Source organism: Micropterus dolomieu, linkage group LG21, assembly GCF_021292245.1.
Source record: "Micropterus dolomieu isolate WLL.071019.BEF.003 ecotype Adirondacks linkage group LG21, ASM2129224v1, whole genome shotgun sequence".
Taxonomy (NCBI): Eukaryota; Metazoa; Chordata; class Actinopteri; order Centrarchiformes; family Centrarchidae; genus Micropterus; species Micropterus dolomieu.
Window position 1 is genome coordinate 1,846,019 of NC_060170.1, and position 21,182 is coordinate 1,867,200.

Consider the following 21,182-nt stretch of genomic DNA (forward strand, 5'->3'; position numbering starts at 1 on the left):
ATTTTAGTAAATACTGTGGACAGTAAAGTGTTCATAATATTATAAAGATTGATGGCATCGAACCAAGGCTTACTCCCTCAAACCTGATTCTTCCATCATAAATGTGCACATATCAAATACGTCTCTTATTTCATTCAAATCTGAATGTATCACTGATAACTAATACTGCATCTCAACTGATGCAGTGTCTTGCACCATGTGTTTGCTATAGTAGAGCTTTATTAATAGCTAAATGGCATTATGGGGTTGCATCATGGCATCAAATAACAGGCCTAAATATGCTAAGCATGTTTTGCTTACATGCGGATGCAGTAACTGGACACTGACAATTAACTCTAAAAAGCAACCTTAAGTTGCAATTTATTCACCATAGCGAAGCTTATGATGAACGAAGACTTTCAACAGCAACTACAATACAGCTTAATCCAAGTAGGGCTGGACAGGCAATCCACTACAATCGGTCGGCAAACGCAAAACAGACACACCTCACAAATACACCATCCTTAGGGGGTGGCTGTGGCTGTGGCTCAGGAGGTAGAGCGGGTTGCCTGTTAATTGGAAGGTCGACGGTTCAATCCCCAGGCTGCATGTCAAAGTATCCTTGGGCAAGATACTGAACCCTGAATTGCCACTGGTGGCTATTCTGCCAGTGTGTGAATGGCGCTTTGAGTGGTCAGAAAGGTGCAGTGTACACAGTGTACACAAATAACCACTATACAGCTTAGCAGTAAGTGCCATGCACAAGTGTACTCATCATTACATTGACGCCTCACTCCTATTGAAGCACAAACATAACTGATAGAGCACACTATCCAATCAGAAGCAAGGGGTTGGTGAAGTCCCACACACCAATGAAAGGAAATATTGAGTAACAAATTTGTTGACGCCTCACTCCTATTGGAACGAATGAAAGAAAAACCCTCCACCTCGCACAATTAGTCCGGAACATCAGGGTGCAGCCATGTCTCAGTGAACACCATAATTGATGACTCACAGTACTCGTAGCAGACTGAAGCGTTGGCCCTTAAGTTGTCCATTTTCCTTTTCAAAGACCTCACGTTGCTGAGGATCATGGAGGGTAGCGGCGGCATGTTGCCTCTCCGTCGGAGACGCTGCCGGATTCGTCCTCTCCTTCCTCTTCTTGGGGCCGAGGGTCATATTTCCTCGGTAAGGTCGGGTGGTGGATGGTCTCCCGCAGAGCGGAGAGCTAGAAGCTCATCTCTGGTGTATGAGAGCGACAGGTTGGTTCCTCTTCCAAATGTTTGACATGGCCAAAGGAGTTCCACGATAAAAAGTACCAATAAAAGTTTTGCCAAGGTCGTCATTGTGTCGACATATACATGTACAAAATAACACTTAAAAACACAAATTAATTGCATTTGCTTATAAGTATTCATTATTTTTAGTAAAATGCTACAGGTGTTGAATAATAGGCCACATTATACAGTCCAACATAAATAAATAAATTTTCGGTTACATCGATCCTCTAGGTGCGTCAGCCCACTGGGCATTTGCCCGATTTGCCAGATTGCCAGTCCACAACTGCCCACTGTACATAAAGACGCACACAAGTCATTAAGTAAAACAGTTTGCCATCCGCTCTATAAAAGATGTGAGCCAGCTATTTGAATATAGCCTCAGTTATGAAAATGTTTCAAAAACATTCAGTGACTCATTGTTTATGGGTTTGCCCGAATATGTAAATGTGTAAAATGATATGAATGAATGCATTCAACATGATTTATTCATAGTTACTCTATCACAATCACCCAAAAACATAAATTATAAAGGGCTATAGGTTATGGCTCTATGTTTAACAGCAGCTACTAATTGTCAGATCATTGTCATTTTTTATTACCTGAATTGTTGCCATGAAGCAAAATTGGACAAGTGCTTTGTCCAGGATGTTACCGGAGAAGAGCCCTTCATCTCCCAGTTGCTGGATCCAGTGTTCAATCCCTTCCTTTCTCAAATACTGTTGGATGTCTCTTATCAAAGCCTTCTCTGTGTACCCATGTCTGTGCATAAAAACCTTGGGAAACCGCCAGCCTGCTCTAATACTTCGACAAAGTAGCTTCCAATAACTTTTGGATCACTGTTTGTGTAGGCTGCTCTTAGCCATATAATCCTACGGAAAGCATCCATTAATGCATATACCATACGGCTTGAGTTTGTCTTAGCAATCTACATGCCATATGAAATTAGGCTCCTGTGAAAAGTACTGCCTTCGTCTAAGACATCGACTCTGGCGAGTTTGAGAATTGATTGGGTCCAGGCTCTGAGACAGAAGGATCCAAACACTTCACATACATCCACCAGTATCCCTGACGTTTTCCAGGGCCTTCCGGTTGACTACATATAAAGTCGACAGCATCTCCTAAATTATCATATTTCAGGCGATGTAATCTACAAAGTTTCAGCGTCTTCATTAACTGCCTTTTGCTGATGATAATACCATGCAAAGCAAGTGCATTCACACTCTCCATCCATAGCTCTTAGCTGGAGCTTATGGCTATGTGTGCCCTCTATGCTTTGAGGAAAAAGCTGCTCTATTGTGCTGACTCTTTTCATATACACTTATCTCGTGGCCATGAGCAGCCAAGAGCAGTATCATTTGAAACACTACTCACCAGGAACAACAATAGTGCTACTTCAAAATGTCAGCCACACTGGCAACCCAGCACACAGGACAAAATAAACAAAAACTACAACCACACGGCTGACTATGTTTATGTAGTCAGAGTTATCCTGAACTCAAATGTTTCAAGAATTATTTAACATTTTTCCAACATCAGACTTCTGAGAATATACTGAGATTTTTATGATTAACGTGCATACTTGTTCCAAATCTGGTCTCTGTGAATGTATGGTCAAGGGGTTTAGATTGGATTATAATTTAGTTACATAAAGCAGCTGCACAGGATTGGTGGCCTGAGCCGAGCATGCGCAGAGGGTTGCACCTAACAGCATAAACCATACGCGTGTTTAAGGAATTTAGATTGAACGGTGAGTTTTTAAGGAGAGGAACAGGTTCTTGTGACTGAAGAGTAGAGGTGAGTTGTTTAATGCGTTTCTGTGTGCACGCGCGCGTGTGTTTTGGTGGTAACAGGGTAGGCTATTTTCTCTGTGCACCTATTGAATTAGGAGGCAGAAACGAGGACGGCCGCGGCTTCTGCAGGAGTGGAAAACGGGCGTATTAAATATAGACTATCGCAAGTCCATACGGTGTTACCCTCATTACCCTCATTGTGATCACAGACAACACTGGTAGATTCTGGTACTTCACTTGGATAGTTAGAGGCGACGCGTACAACACAATGCTATCGGGAACAAAATGTTCTGAATTTTAACAGCCTGCTCAAACATGCAGCTGCTGCTTATCCATAGCTCTTCATAGTTCCTTAGAAACGTACACAGTGCTGTCTTTAAGCTATAATTACAAAATAAAGAATAACATAGTGAGTTTTTTAACGTGTCTGGAAGTCTTTCAATTTGTCAGCGCGGTTTCAGACTGTGTTTCCCCTAGTAGACTTCTTTCTGTCCCGCTGGTTGTTGGTCGTTTTTGCGTTAATGAAAGACAAAGTGCGCACTCAGGGTTTTTTACAGCAGCGCTACTCTCGTTTTGTACCTGTGTCCCGTTTTAACATCCTTGTATTTTCAGCAAGTTATATGAAGGGATGTGCATATAAACTAAAGAATAAAGAGCCACAGTTTAGCACACATTATATGGAGCTCTTGTCATCAGAACATCATGTACCAAAAGTCTGTGTTTCAGTATCTGTCTTTTTGTCACTCTGTGTGTCAAAGACAAACTGACTCCTGAAACTTTCAAAATGCCCTCCTTCTCATTATATTATTAATAACAGTTCTGTGCAAGTTCCCAGTAGAAAGAGTCAGTTGTAAGTTGCAACCAGGATGTGAACAGGTCAAACTTGTCTGTTTTTTGAGTCTTCCGTGTAAACACAATGTAGATGCCACACAGAGCCAAACCTACTGTTATAGGTGGGCAATATAATCTCAGGAATTCAACAAAAAAATAAGAGTGTTGACTGGCAAATATAAGGGAAACGCATCTCATTAATTCATCTGATTTTGTACATTTTTTAAATTCTCACTGCTGCTTAGTGCAACTTGTGTCACTTAGAGGGGTGGTATCTTTATAAGCCTTTTCTTGGCTTCTAACCTCCCCTGCACAGTGTTTTACTTTGTATTAACTTTTATTGCTGTTTTTTACTAATGTGTGAATAAACTATAACCATTAACTTACTCTACTGAAAAGGATCTGCGATATATCATCAAGTTAATCTCAACCTCCCCCTTCTTGCCAAGCATAATGTCATCCCCCGTACGTACTGTGCACATCAGTCAAGGGTTAAAACCTGGAATCACTAAGGAAAGACTTTTACTACTTCAAGAGTTGTGTATTGTATTTGTAGATTAACACTTCATTTAATGTCAGCAATGTATCTGAATAGTGCATAGCATATAAATGAGCGAGCACGTCACTGTGTCAAAATGGGCCTAAATGGGCCTCTAACCTCAAGAGTTAAATTATTTCAGAGACATTTGGATGGGGTGATTGCCACAAATTCTCTTAAATCTCATATATATATATATATATATATATAATATGAACAAATCTGTAGTGTTAATCAAGTACTTCTTGCATTAGGCCCAGTGTGCCGTTTTTGCCTTTCTATTTTAACAACTGTAAGCAAGCAGATTTCCCCAATTCCAGCCTTAAACCCAATCTACACTTCTTATACTAGGGTTCGTGTGAAGTAAATTGTGTCATCTACCCTTGTCAGCTAGGCCGTACTGGTTATAAACATGTGGAAAAATCTATGATGAACCAAACATGCCGACAAACACGTTGCAACATACATATAACAGGCCCAATGAAAGACCTTTTTAAGAGAAAGCATTAGTGAAGTGTGTTATTCACTACTCCCTTCCCTCGAGGGAGAGCTGGGCCTGCTTTCACCAGAGTCATGCATGCATCTACACACAAACACAGTCAGCTGGGGCTCTGTCGAAAGAATTAATTAAGGTGCTGTCAATATTTTAAGCCTGTTTAATTGTGTACACAGTACTGCTGTTGGCTTGCATGTATATAAGTGCCTGCTGCTGGGGGTATGGGTTTTAAATGAACTAAAATCATTATACAATACATGTTACAAGCTGCTGTATATGAAATTATACAGGGGACAGGAGTGCAGTGTGTGATTGGTTTATCGATCTGTGGTTTTCAGACTCAGTCTCTAGGGAGTGGTTGGCTCTGACAACTGTGTCACATACACAGATTACCACAAGGCCACCATCCTTAAAGAAAGGTGGCCTTGTGGTAATCTGTGTGGGGAGGCTCAGCCAGTAACACATGTGCAGTTAGCCTGTGGGTGTGCTAACCTAGTGGTGGAGGAAGTACTCAGATTCTTTACTTTAGTAAAAGACCACACTGTAAAAATGCTTTGTCACAAGTAGTACTGCATCAGGAAATGTATTTAAATTAGTAAAAGTAAAAGCGTTCAGTGCAGTTTACCAGCCATTGGTAGGTAGACCAATAAGTAAATTTTGGACCCTGAAAAATCATGCATAAACATGACAATGATTTCCATTGCTATACGGATGACATACAGTTGTATGTCCCGATACCATTGATGTGTCCTGCCTCGTTGAAAATGAGAGAGAATTAAAGCTGCAAGCAGCGTTGGGCGGGCCCTCGCACTTGTAGCGCGTCGGGGTGTGAGCCGGCCGCGTTGCATATTCTGGAGCTCTGCTGGTGCGTCTGTGAATTTGCTACGCGGTTCCGACGCCACATGAAGGTGTTATATGTCACTTCCTGTATCCCCTTTGTGGCGCAACATAGCACTTGGCGCTATGAATATAAATCAATATTGGCGTGTAGATATGTTCAGGGCAGGACAGTTATCAAGCACGTAAAGTTTGGTTCAGATGTGAGTATGTACACTGAAGTTACAACAACTTCCTGTGTCGTGGCGAAGACTTGATCTTTTTGACGCCACGCCACGGACACGCCCATTGACGAAAACTTGCAAATAGCACAACTTTTCATCGTCAATGCCTTTAGAAGGCACAGCAGAAATTTGACGTCGATCCGACTAAATCCCTAGGAGGAGTTCGTTAAAGTACGAAGTGTGTAAATCATCCAAAAATGGCCGTAAAATTCAAAATGGCCGACTTCCTGTTGAGTTTAGGCTATGGGTTCTTGAGGCTTTTTTATGCGTCTTGATATGATACATGTCCCCAGAAAATTTCGTGCATGTAGGTTGAACGTGAACGAGGGGCTAATTTTTTCCAATTTTCTAGGTGGCGCTAGCGAGTCATTTTGCCACGCCCATACCCATAAAATACGAAATTTTTCACCAGTCCTGACATGTGTGCAAAGTTTGAGTTTTCGAGTATGCTCAGGTCCCCAAAATGGAGCTTACTTTGCAGAAAAAAGAAAAAATTTTTTTTTAGCAAATTCAATAGGGACCTCGCACGGTCGTGCTCGGGCCCTAAAAATATAATCTTAGCAAATTCAATAGGGACCTCGCACGGTCGTGCTCGGGCCCTAAATATAACAACCCCTTGTGGCCCTAGTGCTAACAGCATTAATACTCTCTCCTCTAGTCTGAGTGTCTTACCTAAAACACATCTTGGTATTTGTTGACATTAAGAAAAATATAGGTAGGAAAACACCAGCCTTTTTCTTGAAATATCATGGACCACAATTGTTCCTATTAACTCCTTTCCTTTAGTGCTGCCAAGTATTTGGACAGTTAAAGTATAATTTTATTGTTTCCTCTATTTTCCTCTTCATCTTTAATATTTCATAACAGCGTTCAAGTACTTTGTGTAGAAGCGTTATTCCATCTGCATTTGATTTATTTCTTATAGGCAGGCCATTTTTCCGGGGCTTTAGCCTCAAATGTTTCGACTGTAGCCCAGAATGTAGCAGAAGAAATACCACTTTGACTGCTTAAATAATGTTTGAGAGATACTTTTAAGGACTTTAACTTACTACTCTACTTTTTAAGTGTTGCCTTCTCTGTTACTGTATCAATTCATTCTTGACAGTTCCACATGACTCCAGAGTCACTGTAGCTTGGTGGAGTGACGACAGTAATAACTGAGGGTCTGAACACTGCTCCCTCTCACTTCTGTCTGATGTACAGGGATGAAGTTCCCCGTGGATCTCCTGGCTGATGTTAGCCAGGCAGAGCTGGAAAGGTTGGCCCACAACTACATGACCGACCTCCTCCACAGCAACCCTGATTCTCCTAAACACCTCACCCTCTCTGACTCCACCCAGGTAAAACACACAACACACTGGACATCCGTAGTGCCCAGGGCTGTCCTGGCTTACTCCTGAGTGTGCTTTCTTTCAACTGGCAAGTGCAGCATTTAGTGTCTTAAAGCCAGTATGTATCAAACTATTACTGCTAGGAACAGTGGAAGTTCAACCAGGACTCAAAATTGTGTTTAGTGTATCCTAAGGGAAGATAGTAAAAGTTAGCTACACTTGTACTAAGTTAGAGTTTAAGTGTAATGTACACCAGCTTGCACATTCTACATTGCAAAAAACACACAAAAAATCCCCCCCCACACAATATGGTTCTAGTTTTGCACATACTGTCGTGCACAATAAAAGCAACATTTTTGTAACATGATGTTGATTCTTGTGTTTGTGTCTGGCGAACAGGAACACATTTCTAATACACTACACTATAGCACTGGTTCCCAAAGTGGGCCAAGGGTGCCACAAGATTTATCATATCATTGTCTATTTATTGTGCATTTTTAATAACATTTCACCACTTTAAAAAGGGCAGTAAGAAAAATATTGAAAAGGAAGCGATGGAAATATTTGATGTGATAAAAAGAGCTCAAAGAATCTCAGCCCTCAACAGGACTGAGTATGAGTCCAAAACTAAAATAAGACTCAAAACAACTTGGCTAATGACTTAACGAACAGCATTGGCTGCTTGTGGAAAATGTATATCCATTGTCTACTGTGATACTGTATGTTTTCAACATCATATACTGTAGTGATGTGTCTCTTTCATCGCTGGTAGACATGAAAACAAGAAACAAGCTGTCTGTGATATTAAATGCAAAATTGTTTCAGCATCTGTGTGAGAAGTAGAGAGGCATAAGTGACATTTGACTAACTTTACAGGAATGCCAAAACAAACAATTACCATATTTTGTCTCACATTTTATCCCATACACAATTTTAATAACTTAAAACAGTAATCCATTGTTATAATATTATATAAAATATGTATCATGAGTTTACTGAATGTAAGTAATTTTGTTAAAACAACTTTTCTTTTGTGACAAGGACAGAGATATAAAATGGACCTATTTCCAATGAGAAAACAGACAAATTTGTCTATTTTTGAAAAAAAGAACACATGAATCCAAATTACCATGTCTTTAGGGGTCCAAGCCCAAGTGGCCTTGGGGTGGCGCTATAATTAAGGTAAACTTGTAACTCCCACAATGAACTTCTCCAAGGCCGAAAGTCTGATCTGCCCAAAACTTTGCATGTAGAATCCATGGACGCTCATGACCAAAAGTTATTTGATAATCCAAAAATTAGAAGAAGTTATACAACTTCCTGTATGTTACAGTCAAAGAAGGAAGTGATGTCATATCTCCATGTAGGTTTGGCCGATTTAATAAATGTATATAAAAATCAGAATCAGTTTTATTGCCAGGTATGTGTACACATAAGAGGAATTTGACTCAGGATTGTACATTGCTCACGATGTGCTTACTTATACAATAATAAAATAAAATCAGACACAAACTACAGAGTAGACAACACTAATATACACACTATGAACAAAACAATATAGACATATTGACAAATAGTGCAGTGATCAGAGTGCAAAGGATGCAAGAGTAAACTATTCTCATTATGTACATGTTGAAGGTGGATATGATATACAGGTACACATACATGTACACAGTGTGATGGAGCATGTGCAAAGGATGCTGGAAAAATAAATAAGACCTATGACCTGAGGTAGGTGTATTGGTATACAGTGTATATACAATATGACATAGTATGAACATAGTATGAGCAACACTGAAATAGAGAATGGTGAATAAATAAATAATAAGTGGAAACCAGTAAACAGGTGGCTAATTAGAGACAGAGTTACTGGGTTATTGCACAGGAATTGTTCCTGACACTGAGTCAGAAATCCGCTGTTCATCAGAGTGATGGCTTGTGGGAAGAAACTGTTCCTGAGTCTGTTGGTTTTGGCGTACAGTGCTCTGTAGCGCCTACCAGAGGGGAGGAGCTGGAACAGGTTGTGTCCGGGGTGAGATGGATCTGCAGTGATGTTTCCTGCCCGTTTCCTGACTCTGGAAATGTATGAGTCCTGAATGGAGGGCAGGTTGGCACTGATTGTTTTTTCTGCAGTCCTGACTGTCTGTTGTAGTCTGTCCTTGTCCTTTTTGGTGGCAGATCCAAACCAGACAGTGATGGAGGTGCAGAGAACAGACTGGATGATGGCTGTGTAGAACTGGATCAGTAGCTCCTTAGGCAGGTTGAGCTTCCTGAGCTGACGCAGGAAGTACATCCTCTGCAGGGCCTTCTTGATGATAGTCAGTGTTGGGCTCCCACTTCAGGTCCTGGGATATAGTGGATCTCAGAAACCTGAAGGATTCCACAGCAGACAGAGCTGTTGAGTATGGTGATGGGGGGCAGAGTGGGGGGGCTCCTCCTGAAGTCCACGGTCATCTCCACAGTTTTGAGCGTGTTAAGCTCCAGGTTGTTCTGACCGCACCAGAGAGCCAGCTGATCAACCTCCCGTCTGTCGGCCGACTCGTCACCGTCCCGGATGAGGCTGATGACCGTTGTGTCGTCAGCGAACTTCAGGAGGTGCTGGATGTTATGTTTCCCAGCCTCACCTGCTGACTCCTGTCAGTCAGGAAGTCTGTGATCCACTGACAGGTGGAGGCTGGCACAGTGAGCTGGGTGAGTTTGGTGCTGAGGATGTCCGGGATGATGGTGTTGAACGCCGAGCTGAAGTCCACGAACAGGATCCTAGCATATGTCCCTGGAGAGTCGAGATGTTTCAGGATGTGATGCAGTCCCAAGTTGACAGCATCATCCACTGACCTGTTAGCCCTGTGGGCAAACTGTCAGGGTGACAGGCCTGTAGTCATTCAGTCCAGAGATGGAGGGTTTTTTAGGGACCGGGATGACTCCTCCTTGGTCTGACGAAGGCCTCCTCCTTGGTCTGACGAAGCTGCCTGAGTTTTGCTGTGAACCAGGGTTTTTGGTTGTTGTATGTGTGGAAGGTTTTGGTCGGCACACATGTCCTCACAAAAACTGATGTAAGATGTCACAGTGTCAGTTAGTTTGTCCAGGTCAGTGGCTGCAGCCTCAAAAACACTCCAGTCAAACCACTGCAGTCAAAGCAGGCCTGTAACTCCAGCTTTGACTCATTGGTCCATCTTTTCAAAGTCTTTTCAACAGGTTTAGCAGATTTCAGTTTTTGCCTGTGTGTCGTGATAAGATGAACCAGACAGTGATCATAGAGTCCCATAGCTACACGAGGAACAGAGCGATAGGCATCCTTTAATGTTGTGTAGCAGTGGTCCAGTGTGTTAGTGTCCCTGGTGGGACACTTAATATGCTGTCTGTCTTTTGGAAATTCATGACTGAGGTTTGCTTTGTTAAAGTCCCCAAGAACAAAGCAGGGAGTCTGGATGTTTTTTCTCCACGTTAGTTATCTGGTCGGCCAGGTGTATTAACGCCTCACTAACACAGGCCTGAGGTGGAATGTAAACAGCGACCAGAACAAACGAGGAAAACTCCCGCGGTGAATAAAACGGTTTACAGTTTATAAATGTCTCTAAGTGAAGGCTGCATGATTTCTTCAACACTGACATCTGTGCACCAACCTTCGTTTATATAGAAACAGAGTCCGCCTCCCCTTGTTTTTCCCGTGAGCTCCCTTTCGCGATCCGCGCGGATGAGATTAAATCCCAGTAGATGAAGTGCGCTGACCGGGATGTGCTCGGTGAGCCAGGATTCGGTGAAACAGAGGGCAGCAGATCTGCAGAAGTCCGAGTTGGTTCTGTTGAGGAGCAGCAGGGAAAGTTCCAGGTTCAAAAAAGAGCGGTGGAATGGTATGAGCAGTAGAAAGTCCAATGTTTAAGAGCTCTTCTCTGGTAAAAGTTACCTGAGAGGGATGGCAGAAAACAGTGTTAATTAACAAAAGGCGTTCATTGCTAAGTATTTTAATTCTTTATTAATTACTCTAGATTGGTTCAGAATTCACGTGTGCCCTTTTGGCAGTAGAAAGAGCTCACGAAGAGGCTTAATTTGATATATAGTCATTTTTATGTATATTTATAAAGTCATTTTTGCCCAATATATCACATACACCCCTCTGGTTCTCACCCCTCACATATTATATTTGGGGGTTGTGTGGTTCTGTGTGCCATGACAAAAATACCAGGTACCAGGGTCTATAAAAGTTGCTTATCGTCAATATTAATAGTAAATCTTAGATTATTATTTCATAAATATATCCAATAATAATTTTCTGAACCTGTTATAATGCCTGAAAATGTCATAAAACTGCTTTTAACGTAATCAAAAATGTAATCGATGTAAAAACTATGTATGTATAATGTAGTAAAGGTTCTTGACTGACATTGTAATGAAAATTTTACCCATAATGTAATACATTTGAGGTGGGTACTTTTTTGTTTTTTTGTTTTTTTCAAATATGATGATGTAATTATAATGAGGGCTAATTTAATAATGTAATAATATAAATCTCAGAAATATTAAGTGTACAAGTATACAAAATGGTTCAAATTTCATGGCAATTGGACTAACCTATGTGGCACTGTGACATCACATCCTGTTCCTTTTGTTGCAACCCACAGGTAGTTCTTGTGTTATAACTTGATCCAATGCAAAAGTGCCTTAAACCTGCATTCTTTCTAATGGCCAGCAGGGGGCGACTATGCCAGTTTCAAGTCAAATTGCATTGAACTGGTGATGGCAGAATGATCCTACTTCTCACTTGATTTATTACATCAGTTAACACTTATATAATGAATTTATGGTCTTGGCCACTAGTTTCAAGTCTTCTTCAACATAGCATGATGTTCATTTAGTAAATGAACATTCCCATTATGATCCCATTTAGAGGAAAATAGACTATAAAGCAGGAGTTGCTTTAGGGCATCGCTACGACGGTGACGTGTCAATCAGGATAGAGGCGACACGTGAATACATTTGACCAGTGCAGTTGAAAAAGCTAGCCTTGAACTTGTTTTTGAGTGCTGTCTGTGTTTTTTTGTCTAAGAGCTTTGACACTTTGACACTCACAGTGGGCTTTCAGTTGGTTAGTGCACCTTGCTAATCAAGCTGACTCCACCCTCTTGTCCAAACATGTTCACATCCAGTCAGGTCTGGTTCCAAGAAACCAAGATGACGACGGCCAAAATCCTAACTCACGTATTCAAAATGGTAGTCTGCAAAAAGAGTGACGTCAGGGTGCTACGTCCTCTTCGTTTTCTCTTTTGATCATGAGGGACCATATATTTTTGCCTAGGAGGAGTGCGGGGGGAGAAAAGTAGGTTTTGCATATTTTATGAATTCACAACAAAAGCGCCACCCCAGATCGCCATCTAATTTGGCATGGTTTTGGCCCAGGTTTCATGTTAATTGGACAGACCTATGCGGATATATCACCTCCTGTTCTATACATAACCTACAGAAAGTTGTTTCTCTACAACTTACGCATTTTTGGATTATCAAAATTCTTTTATATTTTTATCATATGGGCGCAGTGTGCACAATTTCATGCAGTTAAGACTCACTGCCTAGGAGATGATAGGTTTAGGTTTTGAGTGGATCCAAGAGCAGACACAGAATCAGTGGTGGATGTGAGGTTAAAGGTATATAATGAAAAACACAAGGGAGGCTGGTGTAGCAGGGAGGGGAACTGATAATGACAAGAGGCAGGCATGCAGACAAAAAAGTGAGAAACAAGCGATTCAGAAGTATTGGAGAGTACAAAAGTCACAATGTAAGAGACTACGTTACCATTAAATAAGCAAAAACAAAATGGGGATAAATGGCAGGATACCAGGATTTGTTTTGAGCAGCAGAGTGGATGAGGTGATTAGGATCAGGTCAGTCAAGCCAGGTGCCAAAGAGTAGTCCGCCATGCCCAGTTGCAGACCAACATACACAGGGCCTTTTCTCATTTTCGAAATGTTCTGGATCTTCAATCCTCAACTCCTTGTCTTAGTCCCTGCCACCCGCGATGCAAGCTGTATATGACCTGTTGCACAGCTGCATCATCTGTCCACTGAGATGTGATCTCTGTCAGATGAGCAGACCATCTTTTGGCACTAAAGGATTACAGTAGCCTAATCATGCACTATACAGAAATACAGTAGGCTAACTTCTTTTTTGTGGTGCGTCTTTCGCCTGTAAACAGGCGTTCATTTCAGCCCTCAGCTTGATGAGGTGAGCCTTTCATTCAGCCTTTACTTTTATCTCATATAGCCCAAATTAAAACTGTCATGAGGACTCTTGTGGGTTGGGAGATTTTTAATCATTAATTTTTGTTGCTGTGGCTCGTGCGTAAATGCGCACAGCATCTCTGGAGAGGCGCTCCACCCAGCCAGCCGCTATTCAGTATTCATTTTTAGCTCCTCCAGCAAGTCTCCTCAATCCTTGCTCCTCGAGGTGCATTTTAGGAATTGAGATGTCCTTCAAGATGGCGCACTGAGATCGATTTCCAGGTCATAGGATCAAGGAGGCGAGGAGGCATAAATTTGGGAATGAGAGAGGCCCACACACAGAGACACCACGAAGGGGGAACAAATGGGGAAACAGTGGATAAGATGCACTCCTTTGACCTAGGTTTGATTCCCACTGCGACATCCACCAATGTTGTCCCTGAGCAAGACACTTAATTGACCCTTCGCTAAGCCCTGCCCCCCTTAGTTACTGTTGCTAAGTCCGACAAATTGTCGGCGCTGCAACTGTCTATTACTGCACTCCCTGGAGAAATATTGTCAGATTTGTTGGAAAAAGCGATCTCAAAAAGAAGCAGACACTCTTGCAGTTGCATTATACATTTGAAGGTTGTATTCAGGCTGTCACACTGACTCAAATGGACTCAAACGGACATGAAAAAAATTAAAGATAGAAGCTAAAGCCTACTGATCACACAGTACAAGTGAACCACTGCATCCCCTGACGATTGATACAAAAGACAACGATATTATGGCAGCTTGGACAGGGCCAACCAACTTAATCTGTTCTTTAACAGATCTGATGACATGGCTCCTGCCCATGCCCCCACTAACTAGGCTGCTGCCTCACCTCCAACCCAACTTCTCCCCCCTCCTCCTGGGAGATCCCTACTCCCCCCTTTTCCGGCACTCAGGTTAACAGCTCTCTCCAGCCTGACGACTCCTCTCCCCCTCCCCCACATGTGACCTCTGTGTGCCTCACTGCTGACCAGGTGAGAAGACAGCTGAGGAGACTCCACTCCAACAAGGCTGCAGGCCCTGATGGTGTCCGTCCCGGAGTGCTCAAAGCCTGTGCCCCCCAGGTTTGTGGAGTCCTTCGCCATGTCTTCAACCTGAGCCTGAGTCTCCAAAGGGTCCCTATGCTGTAGAAGACAATTTTGCCTCATTCTGTGCCAAAGACGTCACATTACAGTGACTGCAAGGATTACAGACCCGTGGCACTGACCTCCCACATCATGAAGACCCTGGAGAGACTTATTCTGGAACAGCTGCGGCCCATGGTCAGACCTCTCCTGGATCCACTCCAGTTCGCCTACCAGTCCCGACTGGGCGTTGAGGACGCCACCATCTTCCTGTTCAACCGCATCTACGCCCATCTGGACTGAGCACTGTGAGGGTCATGTTCTTTGACTTCTCCAGTGCTTTCAACACCATTGGGCTGGCCCTGCTAGGTGAGAAGCTGACAGCGATGCAGGTGGATGCCCCCCTCGTGTCCTGGATTGTTGACTACCTGGCTGGCAGACCCCACAGTACGTGCGCCTGCAACACTGTGTGTCACCGGGGCCCCGCACGGGATGGTCCTCTCTCCCTTCCTCTTTACCATCTACACCACAGACTTCAACTTCCACACAGAGTCCTGCCATCTTCAGAAGTTTTCTAATGACTCTGCTGTGGTTGGATGTAAATGTAAATGCTCCGTATTTGTATAGCGCCACTCAACCACTCAAAGCACTTTTACACTGCATTCACCAGTCATACACATTCATACACTGAGCCTAAGTGCTCAAACGGAAATTAACATTCATACACTGGCGGAACAGCCACCAGGGGCTGTTTGGGGTTCAGTATCTTGCCCAAGGACAATTCGACACGCAACCAGGGGGAGCCAGGGATTGAACCGCAGACCTTCCGATTAACAGCCAACCCGCTCTACCTCCTGAGCTGCAGCCTCTGGATGTACCAGCAACGGTGACGAGGCTGAGTACTGAGCCGTGGTGGGGGACTTTGTAACATGGTGTGAGTAGAACCATCTGCAGCTCAACGTGACAAAGACTAAGGCGCTGGTTGTGGATCTAAGGAGAGCAAAGGCATCAGTGACCCCTGATCCATCGAGAGGGTCAGTGTGGACATTGTGGAGGATTACAAATACCTGGGAGTGCACTTGGACAATAAACTGGACTGGGCCAAGAACACTCAAGCCCTCTACAGGAAGGGCCAAAGCCGTCTCTATTTTCTGAGGAGGCTGAGGTCCTTCAACATCTGCAGGACGATGCTGAGGATGTTTTGAGTCTGTGGTGGCCAGTGCTATCCTGTTGCTGTTGCATGCTGGGGCAGCAGGCTGAGGGTAGTGGACGCTAACAGACTCAACAAACTGATCCACAAGGCATGTGATGTTGTGGGGGTGGAGCTGGACTCTAAGTTGGTGGTGTCAGAGAGGAGGATGCTGTCTAAGCTCCACAGGAGCACTTTCAGTGCAAGAGTCATTCCCCCAAAATGAACCACAGAGCGCCACAGGAAGTCATTCCTGCCTGTGGCCATCAAGCTCTATAACTCCTCCCTCTAAGTGTCTGACACACGGACACTTAGTTAGTTTTTTTAACTGGACTGTATTTTCTATTTTTGTGGGGTGGCAGTGGCGTAATGGACTATCCCTTTGGTGTGAGAGACCCGGGTTCAATCCCCCACTGTGACCCATCCACCATTGTGTCCCTGAGCAAGACACTTAGTTGCTCCAGAGGCGTCCAACCTCTGACATGTATAGCAATTGTAAGTCGCTTTGGATAAAAGCGTCAGCTAAATAAATAAATGTAATGTAGTCCTTTTTGGTTCACCATAATAATTCTTATGTAAATATTGTACATACCCACACTCCTTTTATATTTTTTATATATATATATATACTCTTAGATAAAGTGTGTGTGTATGTATGTAAATAAATAAAATAAGGGTAATAACACAAGATCAGATCCACCCACGGCTGAGACTATAAGAACATATGGGAGAAAGAGGAACAGATCACAGCAATCTCCAGATCTGCCCACGGCAGATCCAAGATCCAGTAACCATTACAACGAGTGAGTACAAAGAGTGGCAGGTATGAAGAGCTGGACAGCACCAGGCCCTGACATGATCCACACCTACTGGCTGAAGAAACTAACCGCATTCCATGAACGCCTGGCAGCACAAAATGAACCAACTGCTGAGGGAGGGGACCCACCCAGAATGGTTAACCCAAGAACGGACAGTCCTGATCAAGAAGGACCCCCAGAAGGGAACAATCCCATCCAACTACCGGCCAATAACCTGCCTCTGCACAACATGGAAGCTCCTGTCAGGCATCATAGTGGCTAAGATGAGTATACATGGCTCAATACATGGACAGGGCCCAAAAGGGAATGGGTAGTAATACTAGGGGAGCCAAGCACCAGCTACTGGTTCATAGAGCAGTCACTTGAGACTGCAAGACCAGGCAGACCAATCTGTGCACCGCCTGGATTGACTACAAGAAAGTCTACGACTCAATGCCACATACATGGATACTGGAATGCTTGGAAATGTACAAGATCAACAAGACACTAATAGCCTTCATCAAGAACTCAATGGGGCTGTGGAAAACAAGTCTGGAAGTCAACTCAAAGCCAATTGCACAAGTCACCATCAAATGTGGCATATACCAAGGCGATGCACATTGCAGATGTTCAGGACAGTTTAGGCTGCTGCATGACTTTTACCAATGGAAAAAATTAATAAAAATCGTATAAATCTCATAGCGCTGGTACTGGGAGCCTCACTGCCTCATTGGGCTTAGACCCCTAATAGTATCTATTACAGTATCGTAAAAATGTTATTACAATATCAGTCAGGAATTTATTACATTATTGGGTTTTAATATATTTTCTGTTGAAGTGCAAACTGTATTAAATTTTCAGGGGTTATCATATTATTGACTGTTGCATGACATTTGGATGCTATACTATAAATCAGTACTAATGCCAGATGTATCTATGGTGGGAAACCTGTAAACACATCTTTGAGTCCTTGAACCAGTTGGAATGTCTTTGGAAGATCACAGTAGGGTGAGAGTAACATCAGCCTACTGTTAGACATTTCTTTTGTTCAGAAAATGATGACAGAGGTTTAAATGCTTTTTTTAGGTGTTAGGTGTGGTTGAAGACTATGCGATTTTGTGTACAGAGCCGTGTGTACTTCCTCAGGTCACCATAGATGTTTCCAGTGTGGGTTTTGTCCCACTGTATGGATCCAGTGATAAAAAGAAGATCCTGGCCCTGTTCTCTCCCAGTGACCCATTCACTGCTGTGGCTCTGTACCTGCTAAACCAGTGGTGGTCAGTGGATGACATTCTCAAGACAGCAGACCCTGCTCGAGAGGGAGTTGTGGAGGTATGTGGAGATGTTTTACCAGCTAGAAACTCCACTCTCTCACTATTCATTCTAATCAGAGAGATCATGATGTACATGAAATGGTAAATTGTAATGGTAAGAACTGTGCTTATATAGTGCCTTTCTACTCTTCCAACTAAAACTGATGGCATTGGCTACCATGCAAGGTGCTTACTAGTCATCAGAAACAGACGCTCATACACCAATGGCACAACCATCTGGATCAATTTTGGGGTTCAGTATCTTGACCAAGGACACTTTGACATCACTACCAGGAGACTACTTGTATATGAGGAGGCGGAGAAAATGAAAGCGGCAGAAACCACAGACAATGTAATGAAGATTAATGTAAGACAAGGCCAAAGCTCAACCAAAGCACACTAATAACAGAAAAGTTGAAGATACTAACTTGACTTGCTATAAGTATGGAATGAGACGGCACAAGGCAAGAAAATGTTTTAGAAAAATGTGTTGCGGCCATTGTAAAAGTAATACACACCAAAGCTGTGTCTCAATTCAGGGGCCGCATCCTTCGAAGGGCGTGGCTTTCGCGGCCTACGAAGGCATGCAGAATTATTTTTTTCGGCAAGTCTCTCTAGTAGAGAGAACAGCCTGTCCATCCTCTCTGTGCTCTCCACTCCTCTGCCTCTCTCTGTAACCTCATCTTCCTTGAGAAGCTGAAGCAGCTCATCCTCTCTGTCCCTCTTTCTCGGCTGGCTCTCCTCCTCCTCCTCCTCCTCCTCCTCCTCCTCCTCCTCCTCCTCCTCCTCCTCCTCCTCCTCCTGGTCACCCACTGCAGTACTTGGCCCTGGTGTGTCCTCAAGGATAGAGGCAATTACGACCAGTGGGGTGGAATGCCTCTGTCCCAACACCTCATCCAAACCAACCTCATACAAACCAGGGCCAAGTTGCAGCAGTGGGCTTCCCACCTACACCCTCTTCTGACCCTGGACACTTGCAATCCTAAGGCACAGAAAATCAATCATGGTAAATAACAACAGCAGAAAAACAAGCTTGGAGGGAAGTCACCTTCCCCCACAGGCCCATTTTCTCCAAAATTGTCCTAATCACAGAAAAACAAAAGAAATGGTAATTTTGTGAAAACTGGAAAAGGTGACTGGGCAGGACAGAGACACAAAAACACAACAAAGGGCTGCCCCATCTACTAGTTGTCTTATTGTTAAAGGCTTTGTATAGGATGGGGGCTCATTTAACTGTAACTTTAAATACACGATGATTAAATGCAGATGTTACAAAAGTGCTATTGATACTGTAATTACCTCCAAGCCATGTTGGCAGAAAATTTTGCCCCAGTGAAGAGGTGGTCGCTCTCCCCCCACAATCTAATAAAGAGGGCAGTTTGCTCCTTGCTACCTAAAATAAAACGACCTGTTCAAGTAAGTTTTTTGCTTCACCAAACAGTAAGCAGCATAAATCGCAAAATAACCTAGTTATGGTAACTGTGTACTACATCCCAACGTTAACTATCTGAAAACCAAGCAGGGTTCACAACCTGTCTAACGTTAAACTAGTCTAACATTATGTGGTATTTTTATGTACATAATATGAAGTATGATGAATGAAGTGATGTAAAATATCACGACAATCTCGGTAAGATGTAGGTCTGACTCTGAACCTCTTCGATTTTAAGTGAAGACGTTAAAGGCTTGGTCGTGCTCGGGCCCTATTGAATTTGTAAAGATTATTAGGGCCCGAGCACGACCGTGCGAGGTCCCTATTGTATTTGTAAAGATTATATATATATTTTTTTTTTTTTTGCAAAGTAGGCTCCTTTTTGGGGACCTGAGCATACTCGAAAACTCGCCAAACTTTGCACACGTCAGAACTGGTGAAAAATTTCACCAGTTGAAATTTTTTACCAGTAACACCAGTAACTGTCGTGCCCTGAACATATCTACACGCCAATATTGATTTATATTCATAGCGCCAAGTGCTATGTTGCGCCACAAAGGGGATACAGGAAGTGACATATAACACCTTCATGCGGCGTCGGAACCGCGTAGCAAATTCACAGCCGCACCGGCAGAGCTCCAGAATATGCAACGCGGCCGGCTGACACCCCGACGCGCTACAAGTGCGAGGGCCCGCCCAACGCTGCTTGCAGCTTTAATTAGGGCCCGAGCACGACCGTGCGAGGTCCCTATTGAATTTGTAAAGATTTTTTTTTATTTCTGCAAAGTAAGCTCCATGGACGGGGCCTAAACATACGCGAAAACTCACCAAACTTTGCACACACGTCAGAAGTGGTGAAATTTGTGCTGTGCCTTCTAAAGGCATTGAAGATGAAAAGTTGTGCTATTTGCGAGTTTTCGTCAATGGGTGTGTCCGTGGCGTCAAAGATCAACTCTTCGCCATGACACAGGAAGTTGTTGTAACTTCAGTGTACATGCTCACATCTGAACCAAACTTTACGTGCTTGATAACTCTCCCACCCCGCTATGGAGGACCGATCCTGACACAGTCAGAAATAAATAAATGCTCAATAAATAAATAAGCATCCAATTAAATACACAAAAAAATAAAGTAAATAAATAAATGTAGGTAGTAATTAAATTATACAAGGAGACATAAATGTATATATTTTAATTAGTGCCTTTACTTATTCACCTTTGTTATAATTACCTTATTTATTTATTCTGTTATAATCTTCAACTTCATTTATTAATTACTAATTCTTTAAATGTATTTATTTATGTGTGTTTTAATATTTTTGTCTGTTTTATTCTTCCTTTGTATTTTTTTACCTTATTTATTTTCACCCATGGTATTTATTTCTGCCTGTCCTTTTTAAATTTCTGTATGCATTTCTGCCTCATTATGCAAATGAGGAGGTGCTGTGTCTCAAGGGGTCATCTTCTCTGCTATTGGTGGACCAGTCAGACAGGAGAGCTCCTACTCTGCCTGCAGACATCAACGATCTTGCTCCTCACACAGTCAGATGGCTTCCTTCAGTGCGCTGAGGTGTTTAACAACTCTGAAGACAATACTACCAGCCATGTCTTCCTTCTCTTTTCACGTAGACGCTCCGACAGACAGTGCTTTCAGTTTGCTGCATGCATGGACACAGAACTGCGGTTTAAGGAGAAGCACACGGTCAGCTGGCTGCAGCTAAATCTGGAGTGCACTCGTATTCAATTCTGAATGGTAAATTCAGTTTTAACGGAGCAGAGCGAGCTGACAGGCAGAGTTAGAGACTTTTTCTGTCCGTTTCTCTCTTTACAAAGA

General features: G+C 43.0%; 1 protein-coding gene across 2 annotated transcripts in view; it reads left to right on the forward strand.

Annotated features, from left to right (window-relative positions):
* The first annotated feature begins 2,953 nt into the window (after positions 1-2,953).
* The window catches only part of LOC123960743, a 33,943-nt gene continuing 15,714 nt past the window's right edge, over positions 2,954-21,182 (forward strand). Inside the window, exons 1-3 of one of the 2 annotated variants that reach the window (XM_046035667.1) lie at positions 2,954-3,006; positions 7,179-7,315; positions 17,751-17,936. In XM_046035667.1, coding sequence (XP_045891623.1) covers positions 7,181-7,315; positions 17,751-17,936 — 321 coding nt within the window. In that variant the 5' untranslated portion in view covers positions 2,954-3,006; positions 7,179-7,180. Of the gene's footprint in view, positions 3,054-7,178; positions 7,316-17,750; positions 17,937-21,182 lie in introns of both variants that reach the window. The other variant, XM_046035665.1, reaches the window with a different exon arrangement.